Source organism: Diabrotica undecimpunctata, chromosome 3, assembly GCF_040954645.1.
Source record: "Diabrotica undecimpunctata isolate CICGRU chromosome 3, icDiaUnde3, whole genome shotgun sequence".
In the NCBI taxonomy this organism is placed as follows: Eukaryota; Metazoa; Arthropoda; class Insecta; order Coleoptera; family Chrysomelidae; genus Diabrotica; species Diabrotica undecimpunctata.
The window spans coordinates 129477077-129502462 of record NC_092805.1 but is presented as its reverse complement, the minus strand read 5'-3'; the positions used below and the strand labels follow the sequence as shown (position 1 = coordinate 129502462).

Genomic DNA, 25386 nt, shown 5'->3' with positions numbered 1-25386 from the left:
ATACTATATATATATTAAAGCTTTTAACAATTTTTTTTTTACTTTTAGATAAAGTTATCACTACATATCAATTACGTAACAATTAGGTTAAAAAATCATATACTCAAAATATTTCTTAAAATTGAAGATATGAAAAGGGGTGTTTTGCTTTATAGCAAAATTATTCAATCTTGCAATTTTGACGACACGGGTCTTCCCCATTCTGCTTATGTGGTTTTTCCATTCTTTTTTTTTATTTTGTGTCCATTTATTTATACCCTGTACGTTACATTTTCCTCTAATATCTTCACTTATCTTTAGATATTTCAGTGTCTTCTTCTTCTTCAGCCTTAAGTAATCTAACTTTGGACATAGGCCTCCCCCAAATCAATCCAGTGTCTTCTATTTTGCGCCACTTGCTTCCAGTTGTGTCCTCCGATCTTCTTAATATCATCAGCCCATCTCATTTGTGGTCTTCCTCTGCTTCTCTTTCCTAACCATGGCCTCCACTTTTGTATTTCGTGGTTCCATCTCTTATCCTTTAGTCGGGCATTGTGTCCTGCGAAGCTCCATTATAATTTGGCAGCATGTTCTCCTGCGTCTTTTACTTTCGTTTTGCTTCTAATCCATTTGTTTGTTTTTTTGTCTATAAATCTCACCCCGAGCATTGATCTTTCCATCGCTCTTTGTGCTTTTACTATTTTATCCATATATTAGACTTGGTTAGTGTCACACGTCTGTGAACCATACGTGAGTATAGGGAGGATACACTAATCGTAAATTCTGGTTTTCAAATACTGTTCTATTTTAGTGCTTTTCTTCTGGTAATTTCGGCAGTTTGAATTTCTTTGTTAATTTTCATTATCTGTCCCAGGTAGATGTATTCGCTTACTTTTTCTAAATTTATGTAGTTCAATGTTATTTCTGGAATGTTCGGTGTATTTGTCATTATTTTTGTTTTTTCCAAGTTCATCTTAAGACCTACTATTTTTCAAAAATATATTTCAGTGTATTTCCTGCAATTCTCCTCAGTACTCTCATCTCTGCTGTTTCGAATAGCCTTTGTGTTGTGGCTGTATTGGGTCTTGTTTCTGAGGTATATGTCATTATTGGACTTATAAGTTATTTAATTCATCTCAATGTTAATGTGTCTGTTTCGCCATACAGTATTATTAAGCTCACTTCTTTTTCCAGGACTCCATAGCTGAACAGTGTAATTCCAAGGTATTTTATTACCATTACTTGTTCAGTACTGGTGCCATCAATTTTTATTTTACATCTGGTTGGTTCTTTGCTGACTACTATTATTTTAGTTTAGAGATGCGAGTGTCATATTAAATTATTTTGCTCTTATGTTAAACCTTTGGACCAGTTTTTGCAGACTATCTTCATCTTGGGCTATCAACATTGCATCCTCAGCGTAACTCAGTATTTTTATTTCTTAGTTCCCCATTCTGTTTCCTGTTCTTTTGTTTACGCTTTTGATGATTTTATCCATGATTAAAAAAATATTCGATTCTTATGCCCTTCTTCAATCTTCAATCAAATCATTTAGCATTCCTCGTCTCGATCTTTAAAATGCGCAATTATTATCTCATCTGATAACGTAAATCACAGATTCTATTGATATAATATTGCATCGGTTGTTAGGTGGTCAGACTCTACTGCCAGGTTCGCCGAGATTATTACCAGTCGTCATAATTTACAAGTCCTCTTATCAAGTAGAGTCTCGTAGAAGTCTCTACCCATCTGGAAACTTTATCCTTCACATGGAACTATGTTCTTTTCCATGACAACCTTGTAAATTGCCTATTTGGAGAACCTTATCCTCAATAAATTCTGAATTTTTTTTGTGAACAGGACTACCATGGTAACTTTACAGCGAGAGGGATTGGCCTACCCTGAATCCCATAGTAGACGTAGTAACCGAGATCAAACCTTCATCCGTCATTGGATTACATTCATCACAAGAAATTTGTTGCTTTCCATTCAAAAAATTCTCTCAATATAATTGTTTATTAAGAACATATATGTTCTTAGAATAAAAAAATAACTTTTAGCCGTTTCAAGAAAACCGGTTCCTTTAATGTGAGTGATATCATTAAAACTCGTTAGGGCCTAATAAAACTATCTCAGCTATATTCATTTTCCGAAAAGCACAAACTTTTATCAAATAGTGAGCATATTAGATCCAAAAGAACTATTTTCTTTGAAACATTTTCTTGGTGAAGGAAAGAGCGTACATATAGAGAGACAGCTGATACGAACACTATATTCTGATAACGGAAAAAAATTATAAAAAGACTATATTACATTTGGACGACAAATTTCGTTTAAAACGATGCTTAATAGTTCAGTCGTCAGAGAATTGACCCTTAAAAATCATAAGAACAAGCTGAACTTTGCAGAGAATATTAATTTGAAGACCCTAAAAAAGATGCAGAAAAGTTTACTACTTTTACCCTCGACCTTCTGCCTAAAACCTCCCTCGCAGGGGGGTAAAAATACAAAAAAATCGATTTACTAAAAATCAGTACACCGTAGAAAAAAAGGTTTTAAATAAAAAATGTACCTAAGATAATTTTATACAAAAATGTTTATAAGTAATATTTGTGTATAATGAACTGTTCTCTTAGAAACAACACTTGAAGCGACCGTCGATGTTGCAGGTCAGTTACGCACGCGAAATTTATGTTCAATAAAATTTGTATCAGCTCGACGGTGAAAATTCGATATCTTTTGATTTAAGTGACCTATTAATAAAAATTATGCGTTTTAAAGGTAAAGAGTTCAGCTTTCGTATGCAGTTTTTATATTTTGCCGCAAATAAACTCTAATAAGAATCTTTTAAAAACATAAAAATATACAGGGTGTTTCATTAGAAATAAGGATTATGGACTATCCCAGACTTGCATGGATCACCCTGTACATTCAAATTTATGTTAAAAAGCGCACATTTAAATTTAAAAGTTAAGTTATCTCAACGTTTTTTATTATTTTCTAAAATAAGGACACAAACAAGTTTATTCCATAAGTTCCACACTGTATTTGTAAAGGTAGAGGATATCCCGGATGTTTGTACACTTGTATTGCTTTGTCTCAGTTGACTGGAGTTAGCACGCATTACTTCAGTAATTTTTAAAAACAGAATTAATATCAAAATAGCTAACAAAACTCATAAACAAGATCAAAATTTCTCATAAAATTTCTACATCAATCACAATATTTTTTAAAATAGGAACAAAAATAAATTGAATATAAATCTAAATAATCTAATCCCACTGTCTCGTATACAAATATTATTGTAGAAATAACAACCAATATTTTATATGATTTCTATATAAAATACAAAAGTCACAGTACTAATTTCGCCGATATTATTTTTCCTGGAACTCAGTAAATAAAGACTTAATCCGTTTAACCACGGGAGCGAACCAGTATACAGTCTTCGGAGCGAACTAGTATAATTAAAAGGGTTTTTTGACCTCGAGAGCGAACTAGTGTGGTCCGTCTCCAATATCTCCTGTCAGCTCCTATGTCAAGGCGTGCAAAATCGCAACAAAATAATGGAGAGTTCAAAGAAGGGCTTCTGGTTTTTATAAAGAATGGTACTTCACCTCCGGCTAAATGGAACATGGTTCGAATTGTTCAAGTCCGTAAGGGTTCTCAAGATGTACAACGTATTGCGGAACTTAATTGTTAGAGCACAGATTGAATTTTGAGTGGATTTTCCTTCCTAAAATCCATACTGACAATCAGATAGTATATTGAATCTTTTTAAAAAATGTATGTCTTATTTTACCTATGTTTGAGATTAGGATGATAGGCCTATAATTCTGACTATATATTCTGAAAATATATTTTTTAGCCAGATTTGAATAGTGGTTTAAAAGTTCCAGTTTTTAAAATATCTGGAAAAATGCCTAAATTAAGTCATGTATTTGTTATTTATGTTAAGGGTTTTGAAATCTTTTTGGTTATTTCTTTTAAGGTTTTTGATATAATATGATTATGCCCTGGTAACTTTTTATTTTTTAAAGATTTTATTATTTCTTTAACCTCATTTTTAGTCGTTGGAACTAGGTACATAGGATTATTTATTCCCAATATATTTTCTCGAAATTCTGTTAACTCAGGAATCATTTCTGCATAACGCTTTCCTAAATCGGTATAGTAGTCTACAAATTCATTTGATATGTCTCTTTTATTAGTTAGTATTTCATCATTTTGTGTTTTTATTAGTTTTATGTTTGTTTTTGAAGCTGTTTTTTCACAGAGATTATTTACACATCTCCATAAGTTTTTTGACATATTTTGTTAGCATTTATTAGTCCTCCTGCATAAGCTTTTTTAGCTTGTTGAATATATTTACTACATTATTTTTTATTTATTTTGTACCTGCTCTATAAGTTTTTATCACCGGAATGAGTTTTTAAGGATCTGAATAAATTATTTTTTCATTTATTGATTTAAGTAATGGTGGTGTTATCCATGATTTTTTAAATTTTTCTTTTTGTTTTTATTTATCTAATTTTTATTTTGTTAGTATTTAAGTTTATTTATGTTTTTTTTAATAATTTATTTGGTGACGATGCCATAACACAATATTCTACAGTAAGGTGTCCCGAAATATCGCTTTTATTTATATTAAACATTATTTAATGCAAGACCTCTTAAAATTTATATAATTGTCAATAGATTATCACAGTATTTTTAAAAATAAAATAAAAATATATCTTAAGGGTTCTACCGATCTTCAAAGTTTGTCATTCAAATCTTCATTCGATCTTCAAATTCTCATTTTTGTGATAATATTTTTTCGGTACCTGAACTAAAATAAATTGAGATTGTATTGTAGTATTGTATAATACTACGTTGTAATATACGTTCCGTTAAAGTTTAAAGAATTCTGTGAACTTTGGTTACGTCAGATCTGCTTTGATGGTAGGAGAAAAAGGAGTAGAAGGATAAGGTGGCTCGGGGTGGTAGACACGTCGTTCGACGTTTAACATCATTACAGTTGCTTTTGTTCTAGTGTCAAAAGCTGATTTTGTAAGTTTTAAATCATAAGTTCTAGGCGTAGTGAGACTACTGGTTCTATAATGGGACCTTACAAAGAACTTGACGATCGACAGCTGCCAACTATAAGAGATGTTATGAAATGTATTTTATTTGTGAAGAACGATCTGAAATTAAAGTATAATAAAAAGGATCCATCCAATTCAGAAATATATGCCATTGTTTTTGAAAAAGTTATTAATATTTGGACAAAAGCTTCGATTCCAATCGTAACTAAGGAACAGATTATTCAGTTATTACAACAAAATATTACTTCGAAAAGTACCTCAGTTTGAAAAGACACCCCAAAAGCAAACGAAATAACAGTTTTGAAAACAAAGTGCAGTATTTTGTAGAGTCAGCTGAAAAGCTTTTCGACGTTGCTGCTTGTAAATGTATTTCTATTGAATCTTGTTCATGTTTAAAACATAAAAAAGTTCCCATCAATGATAGAAATTTTCTGTTAGATCAAAGAAATGACAGGAAAATAGTTATAGGCGGTGTTGATAAAAAAGAAATTGCCAGATTCATAAAACGACAGCAGAGAAAAATAGAAGAATCAATGAGGGCAACAAAAAAGTTGTGTGCTACTCAAACGACCGATTCTATATCAGCAAATTGTGATGAAGAAGCAGTGCCTGACTCTTTCTCAACAGAGACACCGTCGACTTCCACGTTTAATAGAAATACGAATTTTTACTTCGATCACAACTTTTTTCGAGGGACAAAGTTTGAATTTAGGGTGGGACTCAAACTAATATTTACTGGAATGGTGGTGTGATTCAATATTTAGAGGAGTATGTGGAGAGACCGTTACAATGGTACGTTTGTTTGCTTCATGCCAATCAGTTACCGTTTCGGCACTTGATCCTGACCATAGATGGTTCTACTTCGGGTCCTAAAGAATACTCAGGACCTATTGGAAAACAGTTAATTGCTTATGAAAATAAACCCACCGGACTTTTTCTGCTGTGAATGGTAATTTGCCTGACTTGCCAAAAAATGTGATAATGAATTAAGTACAGATCAAATATATATATATATATATATATATATATATATATATAAATATATAACTGTTTTGGATGGGTTGGAGTCAATAATAGGGCTATTGGTTAACTATTTTTTTAATCTCGAGCTTTCAATTGTGTTTACAATTATTATCAAGAGCTAAAAAAGACAAAATACTTACAAGGTTGAACTAAAAAGAAAAAACAATTTTTGTTAACTTACCAAATAAAAATTAGTTTGGTAAGTAAAAAATCACTGCTTACATGTTCAAAATATTTTATATAAAAATGTTTTGATCTAACAAATGTTTCTCCGAAAATTTCTATAATTTTGAAAACATTTTTTTAATATAAAAATAATTGAATTTATAAATAAGTTCAAATAGCAACCAATTACAAATAGCCTCAATGTCATAAATGCCAACATAAAATTTTTATTTTTGACAATTATATTGCCAAAAGTAAAACTTCGTTTAAACATTCTTTTTTGTTTAGTAACAAAAAGAAGAAGATTTATTCACCCTTGACAGATGTCTGAAAGAATGTGATAGATATATGGAGAATTGAATATGACATTTTACAATTTTTATATATAAATCATAAAGAAAGAATATAATTATATATTTTACTTAAATTTTGAATCTCAGATCTTTTGTTTAAACTCTTATCATTTTTGCTAATACAAACCATTTCCAAAAAAGTCCTTTTAAATTTATTACTTTCACTACATAAAATTTTAATGTTATCAAAATCCATAATATGGTCTTTATCGATTACATGTTCTGCCAAAGCACAAGATGGTTTTTTAATTCTGCAATCACTTTTGTGAGAAATAATGCGATTTGAAAGATTTCTTCCGGTCTCACCAACATATTCAGCCTCACACTGAGTACAACTAATGCTGTATACTAAATTCGTTTTTTCAAATTTGTCTATAGGATATTTAGTTTTAGAATATAAAGATGAAATAGTTTTGATGTTCTTTGTTGCTATTTTTATATTGTCAATAACCTTTAGTGTTTGTATTAATTTAGGTGTTAATGATGGTATAAAAGGTAGTGAATGATAATAGATGTTCTGATTGTTAGATACAATGTTTTGAGATTGAGCAAAAAATGGTGTTAAATTATTTATATTACCAATATTAGAAAAAAGCATCCTATGTAGCATATCTGGAGGATAAGAGTTTTCAATTAGAATATTTTTTAATAACTGAAGATCTTCCTGTAGATAATCTGGATGAGAAAGTTTTAAAACACGTTCTTTTAATCCTGTTATAAGGTTCATTTTCATCTTATTTGGATGGTGAGAGTAATAGCTTATAAATCTATTACTACATATGGGTTTTCTGAACCATTTGGTTTTCAACATATTGTCTGTATTTCTTACAATTCTCATGTCAAGGAATGGTAGAGAATTATCTACCTCTTCCTCAACTGTGAATTGTATATGCTGATTATGACTGTTGAAAATGTTGACTGTTTCATGAATTTTGTGTTTAGGAAGTGCCAAAACTAAATCATCTACATATCTCTTAATAAAAGGAATGAAAAAAGTGCAATTACTGATACAATCACTGATAACATCATCCATGACATAGCTACTTAGAATGGGTGAAAGACTAGATCCCATAGGACTACCAAAAATTTGTTTATAAAATACACCATTAAATATAAAAATATTAGAATCAAAAACAAAGTTGATAAGTGTTTTGAAATGTAATAAGTCAATATTAGTGTGTTGTGAAATCTCATTCCAATGTTTTTCAACACTACTTATGATTAAATCTAAAGGCAAATTAGTAAAAAGAGATGTTACATCAAAACTAACTAAAACATAATTTTGTGGTAATTGGAAATTATTAATGAAAGAACTAAAATCAAATGAATCTTTAATGTAAAAATTGTTGTTTAAATTATAAGCATTAGTTAAGATGTCAGTGAGGAGCTGTGCTATTGGTCCATTAGGAGGGCATAAAGATGAAACAATTGGTCTCATAGATAAAGTTGGTTTATGTATTTTTGGCAGAGCATAGAACCGTGGAGCAATAGAATTATAAATTTTGAGCTCTTTTGCTTTTTTATTATCAATTAACCATTAATAATTAATTAATACAGATCAAATATATATATATATATATATATATATATATATATATATATATAAAATATGTCAAGCAGTATTAACCGGTTTCTGTACTCCTGAATTGGCAAACCGTCAACCTGAAAAAATGGCGCACTCCAGATGGCTTACTACTGCTAATCGTCTACTTAGACTTTAATGTAAGTACGCTTAATCCATCAAAAAATTTACAATTGTTTGTAAACTATGTTGTTAAAGTATATGCTCCGATGTGGTTCAGAATTAAGCAAAAAGCATCTTTTAAGGATGGAGCGAAGCATATTTTTCAACTAATTATGTACTCTCGATTTCTACCCGAAAATCTAAGATCTGTTGTGGATACCGTTATCAAAAGAAATGCCTTTTTTGCCCACCCAGAAAACTTACTTGTGAGTATTTTGTTTGACGATAGAGATCACATTAGGGAGCTGGCATGGCGAAGAATAAAAAAAGCTAGAGACACTGAAAGTAGCGATAAACGCAGAATATTTAAAACACCAAAAATTAACTTCTTTGCTAAAGATTACTCCGATATTATTATGTGGCACGAATGTCAGGATTGTCAGGTTACAACAACGCCGGTTCTTCGGCATATTTCTACTGAAGACCTTCACATCATGGTAAAAGATAAAAGCTTGGATATTTTTGACTTTCTCTGCCACACACAATATGTGGAAAGATGTGGGAAACTGATTACAGAGGCCTCGCAGAATGTAACTGATGCTACTTCTAGAGATAGCTTTATCAGAACCAGCTTGGAGTCTCGGGCAGAAATGCCAAATTTTGGACACACAAATAAGTTCAAATTTTAAGTTTTTGTCATCAAATATAGGATTTATATTGTTTTTTTAAGTTGTTTTGAACCTTTTTCATTACTTTTAATAATAAAATATCTTTTAAATTTGTGTATTATTTGAAGTATATGATTTAGGTCTACACAAACGTAAAATTTACAAAGCTTTAAAGTCTAGTAGAGCCCTGAGGGTGACATGCTATCGTATTTGTTTTACATTTTTTATAATATCTGGAAAATTACGCAAAAAAAAAATTTTTTTTTGCAAAGACCTATTATACAGTGCACCAAAAATTATTTTACGAAACAATATAATTCAAAAGAATGTGTTAAAATTCCACTAAACGATCGCATATTTGATAAAGATATTTTCAAGTTGGCTCTCAAATATAACTAATTGACGTGTACAATTTAAAAATAAAATAACATGTGCTTGAAATATCAGACATGTCAGAAGAACAGTATTTCCGTATAATATCCTTTTTAAATTTTTCTTTTCTTTTTTTTTTTCACATGTAAACATTATTTATTATTCATATTTTCTCCGTGTACATCTAAAACAACAAATGGTTTCATATAAATTTTAATTAATGGTAAATTTCGTTATATAATAATAATTACCAAGATCATATCTTTTCAACTTATCTGTATATTCCTTGACCGTAAATAGTGTTGTTTAGTGTTCGTGCCTGGCTGGTGTGTCGTTAATTTAAAGAATAATATTGATATGTCTAATTAATTTTCTAAGTAATTATTATCTTTCACGTTTACTTTATGCCAAATGGGCTATAACAATCATAATAAAATTATCTTCCACATTCGTGTTTATAATTCTCTGTGTTAATGGAATAAAAGAGATATTCTTTTAAAAGATTTAAAACTATGAGTATGATATTTACTGTGGGTGCCACAGCACCCACACGCGATCTAAAAATGACGCTGAAATGAGGTATCAAAATCGTAAATGAGGTAAAAAATATCAAAAATACTTGATACAATTAATACTTAACAACGGCTATGGCTGAAGTCCTATCCAAAATCAATTTTTATCTCAATCACAATTTTGGAATTCAAAAATAGTGATAGAAAATACACATACCTTATGCGTATACGTGAATATTTGATTAAAAAATAACTAGTTCTGTGTGTGTGGTTGGGATATTGACTGCGAAACCTATTTTCATAGGTTTCGTGGTTTCATGGTTTTATTCGCCTAATCGTGTTTGACTTTGATTCTTAGGACAAAAATTAAAATAAAAACTATTAATATTTGAAGTTTATATTATTAATATTTTAAAAACAATATAACTAGGGTAAAAAGTTCTACATTATACAATTGGTGAACTTACAAAATAACTAGTTTTATTTAATAACAAAGCTACGTATCTCAATCTTTCTTAGTTAGGAATCTAAACCTTGGCGTACCTTTGCTGTACGAAAAACATTGAGAAACAGATTCACCGATGTAAAAATACGTTAATGTATTTCTGCTATGAATCTGCTATGATTGGAAACAAACGAACGTAACTCTTGGTACACATTTATCAGTGGCAACTGGCAACACTGGATTGGCAACAGGCATCTGTTCAACGCGATTTTTAGTTTAATTTTTGGATTTATATGCCTAATTATTGACGAGATGTCGAGAATAACTAGAATAGCTAATATTAAGGCTCCAATTCGAAGACGTCTTACACCCACTGTATAAAATAAACATACCAGTCAATATTATACAAACCATCGAAAACATCTACTTACATAATCGAATACAGAAAGATAAATGGAAAACTAACACAGTGTATACCAGTACAAAGCGGAGTCAGACAGGGTGACTCGTTAAGCTCACTTCTCTTTAATATAATAATGAACAAAATCATACAAGCAGTACGTAAAGGTGATGGTTACAGAATAGGGAACAAAGAAATCCAAATATTATGTTATACAGACGACGCCGCATTAATCGCCGAGACAGAAGACGAGCTCAAAAGATTAACACATATCTTCAATACAACAGCAAAGAAATACAATGTGATAATATCAACAAAAAAAAACCAAATGTATGACAACATCTAAATACCCACTACGATGTAAAATCGAAATTGATGGGAAAATAATAAAGCAGGAAGCAAGCTTTAGATATCTGGGAATAAACTAGTTACGGAGATGTTAAAGAAGACGTACGAAAACAAAGCTTAAAAGCAAGTAAAGCGGCGGGATCTCTTAATGACACAATCTGGAAGAACAAACACCTAAGATAAGACACAAAAACAAAAATCTATAAAGCAGCAATTAGACCTATATTAACATCATAGCGGAGACAAGACCTGACACATCTTAAACGAGACGACTACTAGAAACAACAGAGATAAAAATACTCCGACGAATACCAGGGAAAAGTCTGTTGGATAGGGAGAGAAGCGAAAACATAAAAAGAACATGCAATATAGATAACATAAATGTATGGGTGACAAAACGGAAACAGGAGTGTAACGAACACATCAGTAAAATCGCAGAGAATAGGATAGTACGAATAGCACGAGATAAGTCACCAAATGGACGAAGAAGTATTAGCAGACCAAGAAAAAGTGGTGCGATAACCATTTATTAGGCTAATATTGAAGAAGAAAAGCCTACATAAAAGATGGAAGAAGAAGAAGAAGATATATATATATATATATATATATATATATATATATATATATATATATATATATGCACAAAATTGGCACAAATATGCAAACATTTTTAAATAATATGCACAACATATGCAAATATGCAAAATAAAATTATGGTCTTGTTTATAAATTTTGCATTTAAGTAGCAAATAATAATAATTTAAAATACCTTTCTGCTGGTATATAAAATGTATTTTTTATATAGATTAAAACTGCAATAATGTTAAAATACAATTTGTTGAAATTTATTTATTTTAATATATAAAAAATAACAATGTTTTATCGTTATCGAAACAATTAACAAAAATTTATGTAATTTACATAATATTTTAATTGCAAATATTTGCAATTAAAATATTATGCTTTCTATCTGTGTATAAATGTTTATAAATCGAAAAACGTCTTTCAACATCAACAGAAGTTATAGGTGCTTTTTTAAACTTGTTTATGTTGCAAGGCAGTAGTTCAAGATCTGCTACAGGATTACATTGATGAACTTTTTTCACAACTTTTTCCAAAATCGAAAATCCTGAGTTTTTGTTTAAAACATATTATTTCCTACAATATACCTACATTTCCTTAAACCCTACGAAAAGATTTCTTAACATGATTAAACAAATCGACTTTTCATGCCTTTAACAAGAAATTTAAAATGTATGCTTATATTTGCTAGAATCTGAGATAAATAAGGTAATTAAACATGGCATTTACATTCCTCCAAAGCTGCTGAAGTTAGTTAGGAAGCTGTTAGTTCTCTAATTCTTCTGCTGCTTCTAACCAAGTGCTCCACCTCGTGATAACAGGTAAAGGGGTAATGGAATATTATACAGATGTTCTTTGTAAAATTAAACTCGTAATGGTGATGTTAGTAAAATTTTTTGACATTATTTATCAAATTTTATATCAGAATTTCGTCGAATTTGTGGAAGTGTTGAAAACGAAAGTTTTCAGTGTTTTATTGTTAAAATTATGCTTGCTGTTGATTTTATTTTGCCCCATTTTATTTAGTCTTTTTTAATTTACTCCAGTTTAATGCCATACTCCCCATTCTTTCTAAGGAAAAATTCACTTAACCTACACATATAGATTATTAAAAGGATTGAGCCCTGGAGTGACGATTTCTATGTTATCGAGTCCTAGCTGACTTGTTACTAGTTACTGTTGCTAGCAGCAAAATTTGTTGTTGAAGTCATTAACACGAAAGAAATATACGCTATCTATAAATATGCATAAAGGCCGGTTTTCACCCTACGTATTTTTGAACGTTTTGTGGATCATATAAAACGTACGACAAAATGTACGTTTTGTCCAGTGTATACACATTACGTTTTTCCTTCCGTTTTCATTCTTATTTCTAATTCAGAGTCTTGAGTTGTGTGAAGTTTGTTTAGTGATTTTTTTATTATGGAGGAAACATGACTGCTTTCTTTTATTTTTTCAACTATAACGATACTACAACTGAGGAAAAAGAGGATAAAGAAAAAAGGGAAGATGGTCAGGAGAGTGGGCCTCTAAAAACAAGCCAGTATTCCCACGTCTCTTTACTAAAAGAACTGAGAGACGAACCATTGTCAATTGCTAGATTTGGTAACATCATACATATTGAAACAAGACACCTGCATGAGAAAAGCCATTACACCCCATGAAAGACACACAGCAACTCTCAGATATCTTGCAACAGGACGCAGCCTCAAGGACTTGGAGTTCACAACCATAATATCCAAACCAGCGTTAAGCCAAATAATTCCTGAAACCTGTAATGCAATCTACTTGGTTTTAAAACAGAACTACTTAAAAACTTTTATACAATTCAATAAATTCCCCGAGAAAATCGTGGATGCATTGCCGCAAATCTGACATTATTAGGGAGCTAGTCCTCATCTGAGTCAAGATCGGACGACTTGTCTGAACATGTATTTTCACGTAACGTTTTATCCTGTCAGTTCTCGCAAAACTATGTTTCTCCCATAATTTCTGCGATCTGACCTTGGATTTCATTTCGATTCGACAAGACGTACGTTTTGCTGTTTACATGCCACGTTTTAATGTATAGGATTTTTCCTATCCAACAAAACGTACAATAAGATGTAGCGTGAAAACCGGCCTTAACAAAAGACAAAAAACGTTTGAAGCAATAATGAATGTATTATTAAGCTGTGAAATCTGAAATATTTTAATTTTCTTGAATATACAATGTTCCATGTTACCAACATACTAAATATTTTATGTACCGGTAATCTATTAAAAAAAATTAACAGCTGGTAATAAATTTATTAAAATTTTTATGCAAATACAATCAAGAAACTGTCAGTTGCATTACCTTTATGTGACACCATATTTACTTATCTTAATAATGTCATTAATATATCTATATTCATACCGTAAAATGCCCCATCAACATGTTTATCAGTAATTTTACTCATTCCTTTGTTTATAGTCGGTACTTAAATATTTAAAAAAAAAACTTCAACTTTCTGTAGCCTCTTAAGGTATACAAGGTGTAGCAAATAGTAGTAATAAAACTATCCATAAAGATATGCTTGTTAAAAAATAATTATACTACCACTATCGATAATTGAACACTCTCCTCAGGAATGTGATAGTAACAATACTTATAGATTTGATACAAATGTAAATCTTCAAAAAAAGGATATAATCATAATTCTGTTATTTTATTTTGAATAATAAGAGAACATAACAAGTCTGTAAACAAACTTATCTAACCAATTTAGATATGAAGCCTATGGAAGTATGAACTTCATTGCTCTGAGGTATCTCATACCCCATTTGTAGATCCTTCGTTAACTGTTATTTGACGCTGTCCCTGAACGACTGCACAGGCTCAGTACCTTCAAATAATACCTAGTCAGAAGTGATGACGTATATATCTAATGTTTTTTTCCTATCACTTGTGTGATACCCAGTACACATTTTTGAAGTTATACTTCTATACGCGCGCTCCACGTTGGAAATTTGTATGGGAGTGAATCTGTGAAACCACTACATATGTAAGATAATGAGTAAGAGAGAGACAGAAGATATATTTTCTCTCTCTTCCTCTCTCGAATATAAAAATGTTCCTTTTGTATAATATATAATTTAATATTATATATATATATATATACTATATAAAATATTATACATATAATAAAATATTTATTAATATTATTATTTATGTGATATGTTTTGTATTATTAATTAAATGTTCATAATTATATTAGTCTTTTGTATTTCAAAATAATAATCTCAATAAATCACTGTATGATCCAGAACTGTCAATTTTTAAATACTTTTGTGTTGTGTCCTCGGTAGTATAGTAGTCAGTATCCCTACCTGTCATGCGGGAGACCGGGGTTCGATTCCCAGTCGGGAAGGACTTTTTTATTAATATTATTACATTATTGTCATTTTTAAATACTTATGGATATTGCATTTTAATTTGTATTGTATTATTATATGGAATTATGTTGCACTGTATTGTAGTGTATTTTTTTATGTATATTATTGTCATTTTTAAATACTTATAAATATTGCAGTTTAATTTGTATTGTATTATTATATTGATAACAAAATAAACAATGAATTTTACTGCAGAGAATGTGTAAAAAAATGTTTGCATTCAAATCCTTTCATACATATATGAAAATAAAAATATACATTTTCATCAAAATATTAATTTAATCCTTCATTGTTAGTAAGTTGTTATTAATTCTGTTTCTCTTTCTGCTATGTCTTACCTATAGAATTACATATGTAGTGATTGTGCAGATTGACTCCCAAATAAATTTGTAACATGCGCGTATAGAAGTGTAACTTCCACCGGCAGTCCCACCGGACTGCCACACCTGTTTTTTTATAACTAATAAATTAACAGTCAGAAAAAAAAGTATTCTTTAAGTTAATGTGTTGAGTTTAGGTCCTGTCTCTTGATTCTGGCGTGATGTGGTCTTCTTTAGTGAGAGAATCACATGTTCATGTTCAACGTCGTTTTAGTCTTCCTATAACTTGATGTTGAGGTATTGCGGAAATTAGTGGATTGGACTGTGTGTTCACTTTTTGAATGTACTGTGATTTCTTTTGCTGGATTACTTCTTTTACTGTTGAGATGTTGAGATCCTTATGGATTCTTTGGTTGGTTACGTACCAGAGTGCATCAAAAATTGCACAACACTTTTGATTACAACAATATTTTTGATTGACATCTTTCCATTATAGCAGTATTGCAGTTATTACTATAGCCTCACAGCTCTATGACCTATGTCTTGGTTTGATAACTGTTTTAAATTTTATTATTTATTGACAGCTAAGAGTTTTTTAAAATTAACCGATTGATTTCTTTTTGTCCTAGTTGTATTTGTTTTCTTTTTTTCTGATGTGTTCCTTCAAACACAGGGTTTGGTCCAGGTGTAGCATAAGGTATTTGATTGTTTTAGTCCTAGGTATTTTCTCATTGTTAATATATATGGGTGGTGGTCTTTCTTGTCGTAAAGTGAAAGTCATGTGGATTGACTTCCTTTTATTATTTTTATGTTCCATTGTTCTCTCTCTCTCTCGACAAGTCCACTTCGCTTTAATAAAATAATGGACGAAATAATATAATTAGTGCGTAAAGGTCATGATTACAGAATGGGGAACAAAGAAATCCAAATACTATATTATGCAGACGACGCCGCATACTCGCCGAGACAGAAAACGAGCTCCAAACATTAACACACATCTTCAATAGAACAGCTAAGAAATACAATATGATAATATCAGCAGAAAAAACCAAATGTATGACAACATCTAAATACCCACTACGATGTAAAATCGAAATTAATGGGAAAATAATAAAGCAGGAAGCAAGGTTTAGATATCTGGGAATAGATATAACTAGTTACGGAGATAATGAAGTACGATAACAAAGCTAAACAGCAAGTAAAGCGGCAGGATCTCATAATGACACAATCTGGAAGAACAAACACCTACGACAAGTCACAAAAACGAGAATCTATAAAGTAGCAGTTAGACCTATATTAACATATACGGGGGAGACAAGACCTGACACATTTAAAACGAGACGACTACTAGAAACAACAGAGATGAAAATACTTCGATGAATATCAGGGAAAGGTCTGTTGGATAGGGAGAGTAGCGAAAACATAAGAAGAGCATGCGATATAGAAAACATAAATGGATGGGTGACAAAATGGAAATAGGAGTGCAACGAACACATTAATAGAATGGCAGAGGATAGGATAGTACGAAGAGCACGAGATAAGTCACCAAATGGACGAAGAAGTATTGGCAGACCAACAAAAAGATGTTGCGATAATTTTAACAATTTAGGAGGCTAATATTGAAGAAGAAACAGGCTTTATAGCCTACATACAAGAAGGAAAAAGAAGAATATTGGTGCTGTATAGAGCGTTTTGTTGATTTATATATTGTTCTTGATTTCGTGAAAATATCATATTGGTGGAAGATGTTTTGGGTTGGTTTATTTGCATATTGTACATACCTGGTGTTTGTGAGGAGATTTGTGGACAACCCTGTATAGTGTTGATTTGTAGTTGACCCTGTGTGTTGTTTGTAATCTGCATTAGTGGGTAACAATTCATTTGGTTGATGGATACTGTTTACATTTTGCATTTGTTCGCTAACTGTAAAGTTGTTAAATCCTGATCCGTCCCCCGTTGAAAATATTAAACATAAATTAGTGAATTGTTCTTCAATTTACAAAAGATTGATGAGTTTATTGTTTTAAAATCTTTTATTTATTGACTGCTTTTTAATCACTTCTTATTAACATTTATCTGTTCAATTTGAGAACCGGTCGCACAGTGTAACAGAAACATTTAATTGTCCGCTCGGTTTGGAGTCTCGATATGTGGGATACTCCACTATACTAAATGTGTTAGGATTCAGTGAATTTGTTTTTTTTTAAGGTAATGTCTTGAGTTTTATTACATTTTACAATTATAACTAATTAAAATAACTATTAAACCTTCGTAGTATGTCTTACGGACAAGACCAACAACGGGTTCAGGCTTTACGGAATGAGCTTGATGATGAATCAGACGTCAAAGGAGAAATTCCGTCGTTCGAAATAACGAACAATAAAATTCAAACATAAGATTAAGAAGTTAACACATAGGAAGAAGTACGAATCAAAAACAAAATCTTGTTAACATTTATTAAATGAAAGAACTGTTTGTATTTTTTTTTTAATTAAACTTGTTTTTATTTTCTTCTAGTATACATTAAAAGGTTGCAATAAGTACTGCTGAAGTTCTTCTTTTACTTCTTCATATTGACGTTGAGGATCTGTCTCGATTGTAAAAATCTCGTCTATATTGACGAAATTAAATCCTTGCGTATCTACCTTAGGCCAAATGATATTCTGAAGATCAGTGTCTTGGCTGGGAGTAGGGTTTCTAAAATAAAAAAAAACGGTCAAATCCTTGCAGATATTGCAATAGACTTTTATTTAGAGTTATAACTATTTTAATGGGAATACGCCACAATTGAAGTTTAAAATGAGTTTGGTGATGTTTTAATTTCCACTTTGGAAAACGTTCTTAAAATACAAACAATAATAAATTAAACAAGTTTTGTTTTTTTTACTTGGTGAAAAATTCTTCTAATAATTTTATTTTATCTGACTCATTCATATTGACAATTCAGACATATATTAGACATTTTAAAGTGGACGACTTTAAAATGATATTGCCAATATTGCTGAGTTGCGTTCCTGGGGCGACTTTATTGTAATATAGTTCATTCGATTTCATGAAATCCACTTTAACTTCAACTTTAGAATATTCTGCAGAAAAAATCGAAGCACATGAATTGTCTTTAAAAAGATAACCACATACCATGATGACAGTAAAATTCTGCTGTAAGTGAATCCATAGTAAATCATGAGGAAAAAACCAGAAGAAAACCTCATAATACTATCCCGAAATGGTCAATATTTGGTCTTACATTCAGTTTACTCTTAATAAACACCAAACTCTGATTTTATATGTATGTTATTTAAAAAACGTAAATGATATTTCCTCGATATGCTACTGACTTACTAATAGTGGTATTTTTTTTATTAACTTCCTCTTTTAATATGGGTAACCAGTTCCTACTGCATTCTGCCGAGGAATTTGCAACACAATTGGTCTCATTCAGCATAATTAAAGCCGCTTCTTTGATTTTTCTCTTTCTACCATCTGTTATTTTTAGGTGAAAGAAGAGTTTTTCAGTTGGTTCAGTTTGTTCCATCTGCATTACATGACCTACCCACCTCAGACGTCCTTTTTTATTATATTTTACGATATCTAGTTCCTGGTAGAACTAGATATCGTATTCTAGCTCCATAGATTCTAGAACTGACTGCTCCATAGATTCACCTTAGTATTTTTTTTTTTTCGAAATATCCCAAGATGTTTTCATTACTTTTTGTTAAGTGTCCATGTCACTACCATATGTTAGGACGGCAGTATTATTGTTTTGTAGTTATACCTTTGTATTTCTAGATAAAATTGAGGATTTAAGAAGGGAATTAAGCTCAAAAGAGCACCTGTTGTATACAAATTCTGCGATTTATATCTGCGGTAGTGATATTTTCAGTGTTGACGAGCGCTCACAGATTTACAAATTCGTTAACTGATTCGACATTATTTTCTATATCAAGTGACTGAATAATTTGTGGGTGCGTGCTTACTTTTATGTACTTCGTTTTATCGGTGTCTATTGGTACTTATTTTTGTAGTAAGCTTCTCGTACAAAGTTTTTGGTCCATTTAATAATATTGATATCATCAGCATAGGTTTAAGATTTACAAAAATTTACACTGATCTGTTATATATTGAACCGGTGGTTGTGGTTTGTAATATACGTATTACTTTTTCCATAGCCAGATTGAACAGTATACAGAAGAGAGTATCTTCCTGATATAGCCTGTCATTTGTTTTAAAAGGTTTAGACTGTTCCCCCCTAAACCGTCGTCTACATTTAACTTTTTCAAGGCTTAATTTTGTTAAATTTACCAACTTATTTGGTACTCCTGGGTCGTCAATTGCTCTGAACATTTCTCTTCTATTTACAGAGTCTTAGACTGTCTTGTAGTCTACAAATATGTAGTGAGTATCTTTTCATATTCCAGTGATATTTCTATGATTTGTCCAAGGATTACAAACTAATGAATTATTGATGATGTACCACCTCTGTAGCCGAGACTCTATAGACTTGATATTTTCCTATTATTCGTTCTGCATGTGGTACCATAGTATGATCATCATTGGTGCTACAGCCCTATATACCATAGTATAGTGATGAATATTTTATACGCTGCAATTAGGAGCATAACTCCTCTGTGGTTAGATCATTCAAAGATATCTTCTTTTTGGTATATGTGTTCATATTTATTTTATAAGTTGCTGTAGTGCTATAATGGTATAGTGGCCACCTTCTTTATAATATAGTTCAGTTTGGAGATTATCTATTCCGACTGATTAATTTCCGGCTAGTTTTTAACAAAAATCGTTAGTGATTCCTCTTACCTCTCGTCTCTTCCGCTTACCTCATCGTTTGACATATTACTAGACAAATAAAAATAGAGATAGAGGATAACTAAAAATAAATATAAATATTATTGTTGTGAGACTTACTTGTTTTTTATAAAATTAACCCAAAATTTAACTAACGATTTTCGAATATTTTCATCAACAGTTGGTGCGGGAACTACTGGACTGTCCCAGAAATATGCCAAATCTACTCCATGACCAACTTTTCCAGTTCCTAAAAAACAAAACATATATTACTCCAGCCTCTCAGGCTATTCACCTCGCCATTTTGTCGGACTGAACCGATTCACTTGAAATTTGATGAGTTAATGGGGAAGTGCTCAAATCACAAAAGTTATATAACGCCGATATGTGCTTTTGCCCCAGGGGCGGAAGGTGGATTTTTTTGCTCAAAAAATCAAGGGAATCGGTAGATTATTAAATTCTAAGCAACTTTTGTATTACAGAGTTTTTTCAGAAAGTCGATACTGTTTGAGCCGTTTCTGGTTGAAAACAGCGAATTTTTATTGAAAAAGTCACGTTTCTTAACAGTTTTTCATAAATAAGTGAAAAACTATGTCTTTGAACGAGTAAGTATGCAAGATAAAAATGAAGCTTATAAAAAGGAATATGATTCATTCCTTACAAGATATTCTAGAGACAATACAAAGTGTGATATGGTCGATGATAGGAGATATTTTTTTGCAAACTATTTGGATCAATATATTGAACGTTAAATTGTAAGAAAAAAAGTACAAAATTGTTGGTTCTTTGGGGTAATGATATTAAAATTTTTCGTAGTCCATGAAAAGCCCTTTAAAATAAGTGGTACAAAAAATCATGTGCTTGTAAACTGAGTAAATTACAGCTCGTAAAAGATAGACTTTTTGAATATTTTCAGGAAAAAGGGGAAGTATAATTAACTTAATATCCACCAGAATTAAAATTATTCGTTTTTCTTCTACATTGCACTTTATTTCAGTGTTTTCCATTATAAGATGCAGGAGTTTGACTCATTTAAAATGCATCATTATTGAAAAAAGTTATATTAAATTGTATAGTCTATTTTGAAAATTTCTAAAAAATTGTTCTTTTCTTAAAATAACTTAAGAACTGATATATAAACGTAAAAAATAATAGAGTTTAAAATTATAGTTCTTTTTTCAATAAATATTCTTGTTTTTTATTAACTTCTGTACCGTAAAAAACAATGGAGATATCGCTGATTAAAATGTTTGTCTTGGTGTGAACACCCCCTGTTTCGAGTGCTTCAAATCTTAATTTTTCAAAATTGAAGGGTAGTTTAGTTTTTTAATAAACCTAGCCTTGTAGCCCTTGAAATAACCTTTTAAATGGACATATAAACATTTATTAAAGCTGGAAAATTATTTGACTTATTGAAGCAAAACCAATGATTTTTTGGAAGATAATTTTGGAAGGTAAAAATATACTTACGTATTTTACGTTGGAGCTCTCATATATCTAAAGTACGCATAAAAGTTTTGTAGATGAATATCTCGGCACAACAAATAGTATTGAGTGCTTACTGTTTATAGCATAGGGGTAGTTTCTAAGGGTTAAAAAAGTTTCAACCAAAGAAATATTGTTTCATGAGCTTCTTCTTCTTAAAGTGCCCTCTCCTCAATGGGGGTTGGCTACTACAATTTTAAAATCTTCTCTATCTTCAGCTGTTCTGATTAGCTGTTCAAAATTTAGCCCTGTCCATTGTCGGATGTTTCTGAGCCACGATAGTCTTTTCCTTCCTAGGCCTCTCTTTCCCTCGATTTTTCCTTTCACTATAAGTTGGGCATATTGGTACTTATTAGTTCTCAGTATGTGGCCTAGGTATGATGTTTTTCTAACTTTTACTGTGTTAAAAAGTTCTCTTTCCTTGCCTATTCTATGCAGTACTTCTTCGTTTGAGGTATGCGATGTCCATGAAATTCATGAGCAACTAACAAATTTTTATTAATTTAAATACATAAGTTTAAAATTTTAATGTGTACAAAACTATTTTTAATGTTGTAGTCGTCTTTAGGGATGAATTTTTGGGGCTGCAGTTTAAACTAAAGAAATATCGTTTCGTAAGCGAGAAATAAATTTTTAGTTATCTAAATGGAAAATTAAAACATTTTAAATTATAAACAGGCTTTTTAAATTTTTTTCTTTTTTGATAAATGGATGCTTTTTAGAGATTAAAAACAACTAAAAACCAAGATAACAGGCGATGAATGAATTTTTATTGATTTTAATTCATCAGTTAAGTATTTTACATCATAAAAAATTATTTTTTAACGTTATTTACGTCATAACCTGTGGTTTCTAAGGGTTAAACATTTGTATTAGAGTAAAAATTATTATTAAATATGTTTATTTTACTTAATTCAATCAGATTTTAATGCATAAAACGATTAAATACGTGTTTTCCTATTATTTTCACTTAGGGGTAGTTCTAACCCATCAAAAACAAAACGCATACTTTGTCTATATATATATATATATATATATATATATATATATTTATATATATAACTTTTGAAAAGAAGACAAGTTTAAATCCAAATTCAAATTTCAGCTAAATCCATGCGGTTCGACATAATTGGGAGGTAAGGTCCTATATAGACCCGAGTTACTAGACTATTTACGTAATTCATATATATTAGTACAGACATGTATGTATTAACAGGTTAAGTGCCATGAGAGGCCAACATGGACTCACACATATACGTTATATACGGGCCGCGTGATGCCGACGTGGACTCACGCACTAGGTAGTCATAAAATGCTGTGTAGCTCAACAGCGGCTTCCCGAACTCATTTAAAATACACGGGGACATTTCGAGCCCGGCCAGATGGTCTAGAAAGTATAATTGACCTGTGCTTTTGAGATCTTAACAAGGACTCGCATGGCCCGTAATATTTATAAGTAACAATGGCGTAATTATATATTTTTTTGTAATGTATTCACAGTAAGAACACATTCTAGGCAAAATAAGCTTTATTTTCATAAAACAAAACGTAATAACATTGTATCAAAATTGCATCTAAAATACCAATTTAATTTTTTGTCACGGAATGTACGACAAAAAAAAACAGCCAAGATCATAGAATTTTTTACAGCTAACACATGGCAATGAGGTGTTGGTTGCTTTCCTCTGTAATATTTGCATTCCTTTCTCTTCTACCATTTGTAACAGGTTGTACATCGTCTTCTGTCTGCACAACCCACATCCCTGAGTTTGTGACTATTTTCCATAATCACTGGTGTGACAATAAAATATCCTAATAGACCCCGAATTACCTTTTCCTTGAATTTGGTTATCGTCATGCTTTCATTGGCAATGCTTTGATGTGCGGCATAAGCATTTATAAGTGCTGTGCCAGTCAAGAGCTCCATCGATTTTCTGTACCACTTTATTATTTTACGTAATGGCGAAGTTTAGCTTTTCATTTGATCTGATATATCAATAAAGCTTTTATATTTATTAAATTTGATGACATTCTTTGGCTTTACAACATCACCGCGTGCCTTCTGCATTGTCACCATTTCATTAGCGAATTTGGTACTTATCATTAGGACATCTCACTTGTTCCTCCACTTCAGAACAACTATGCGCGAATTAATTTGTTCGGCTACATGTTAGCCTAGTTTTAATTTTTTTAAACTTTACGTGACGTTTTTGGAATTATAATAAAGGTTTTCACGTAGCGTACCAATCATATATGTTTTGCGGCGTAGGAGTTCATGTGCAATTATGACAGAACTGGTTCGTCCTTTGTCAAGCAGTCCATTTATAAGTTTCATCACTACATTTATTGATACGGTGCTACCTTCAGCATGTTCTTTTCCACAATATACGGTCAAATCATAGGTATATCCACCTTCCAGACAAAGTTTGAATAATTTTATCCCAAATTTGTGCCTCGTTTTGGCAATATACTGCTTGAATTTGAGTCGCCCTTGAAAAGGCACTAAATTTTCGTTAATGCACACGTTTTCCTTTGGAACGATGACAGCCTTGAACTTTGGTTCAATTTGCTAACCAAGGAAACGATCTTTTGCACACGGTCTTCTGTTGTTACTGAATCATCGTTGAAATGTAGCGTTTTCCCCAAAACTTGATTCTTTGACCAGTACGAATGAAAATATATAAAATGACATAATCCCATCTATATAACTATACCCAGAAATCGTTTTATTTCGGCGACATCAGTGTTGCGCCACGCGGTAATACGTGCGCTTTTTTCTGATTTCTTTCCTGACACTGTTTGGCACAACGATTGTTTCTTCGACCGAAAAATTAAATAAAAAATTAAAATCATTGTGGACGCCGATACATCCTGTCCCAACGGTTTGGTATTTTCGGCCACACGTTTTTTCCTTTTAGTATGTTCCGGAGTACTTGATTCATTTTCACTGTCACTAGAATCAGTTGGTTGGTACTCATCCGTGTTGCCAAACTCATCCGATTCTTAATTTGACAGAATTTCCTGCCAATATTTTTTTAAGTTGTTGTTGCTCTTTCCCGTACGACTGCATTTTACCGCTCTAATATAAGTACTGACAAGAAAAGCGCAAGCCATGGAGACGGCGCCTTCGCTTTTGGCGAGTCACATTTTAAAAAAATGAAATTTTAACCAAAATTAGCATTTTAGAGTGTGAGATTTTGATTTAAAAGTTAAAGAAAGTAATAGAAATACTTATGATGGTACTTAACCTGTTAAATACGTTGTGAATGCGAAAACTATTATTCAGGTTAAACGTTAAGACCACCAAATATTAGAAGAATAAGTTGAACATCAATTTTATATCAAAAATATAAAAATTTACAGATCTTAGATGTATAAACATGCATGAGAAAGTGAACATAGTCATGAAGAAAACAGCTGGTAAAAGAAAAAAATCTAAAAAGCTTATCGTATTTATCTAAATAAAAACAACTACGTGATAAATTTCTTAGTAGAATGTAATATAATTTGTTAACCAATATTAAATAAGGAAGCTACTATAAAGAAAATAGCGATATTGAAGATCATATACATATATAATTAGAATTTGATATCATCATTCAGAGTAAACTAAAGGTAGACGTAATATGTCGGAACATCTTAACATCATATGCCCCCAAGAAACAACTATCTCTCTCAATTGCGGGTAACAAAAGCTGCACTACCTAGTTCATATCTAACCCAACCCGTAAATACGCCCAAAC

General features: G+C 31.2%; 1 protein-coding gene across 1 annotated transcript in view; it reads right to left on the bottom strand.

The window, feature by feature from the left end:
* Nucleotides 1-17820: 17820 nt before the first annotated feature.
* LOC140436167 (para-nitrobenzyl esterase-like) overlaps nt 17821-25386 on the bottom strand; it is a 39240-nt gene continuing 31674 nt past the window's right edge. Inside the window, exons 10-11 of the mRNA XM_072524875.1 lie at nt 20279-20408; nt 17821-18052 (exon numbers count right to left, since the gene is read on the bottom strand). Coding sequence (XP_072380976.1) covers nt 17869-18052; nt 20279-20408 — 314 coding nt within the window. The 3' untranslated portion in view covers nt 17821-17868. The remainder of the gene's footprint in view (nt 18053-20278; nt 20409-25386) is intronic.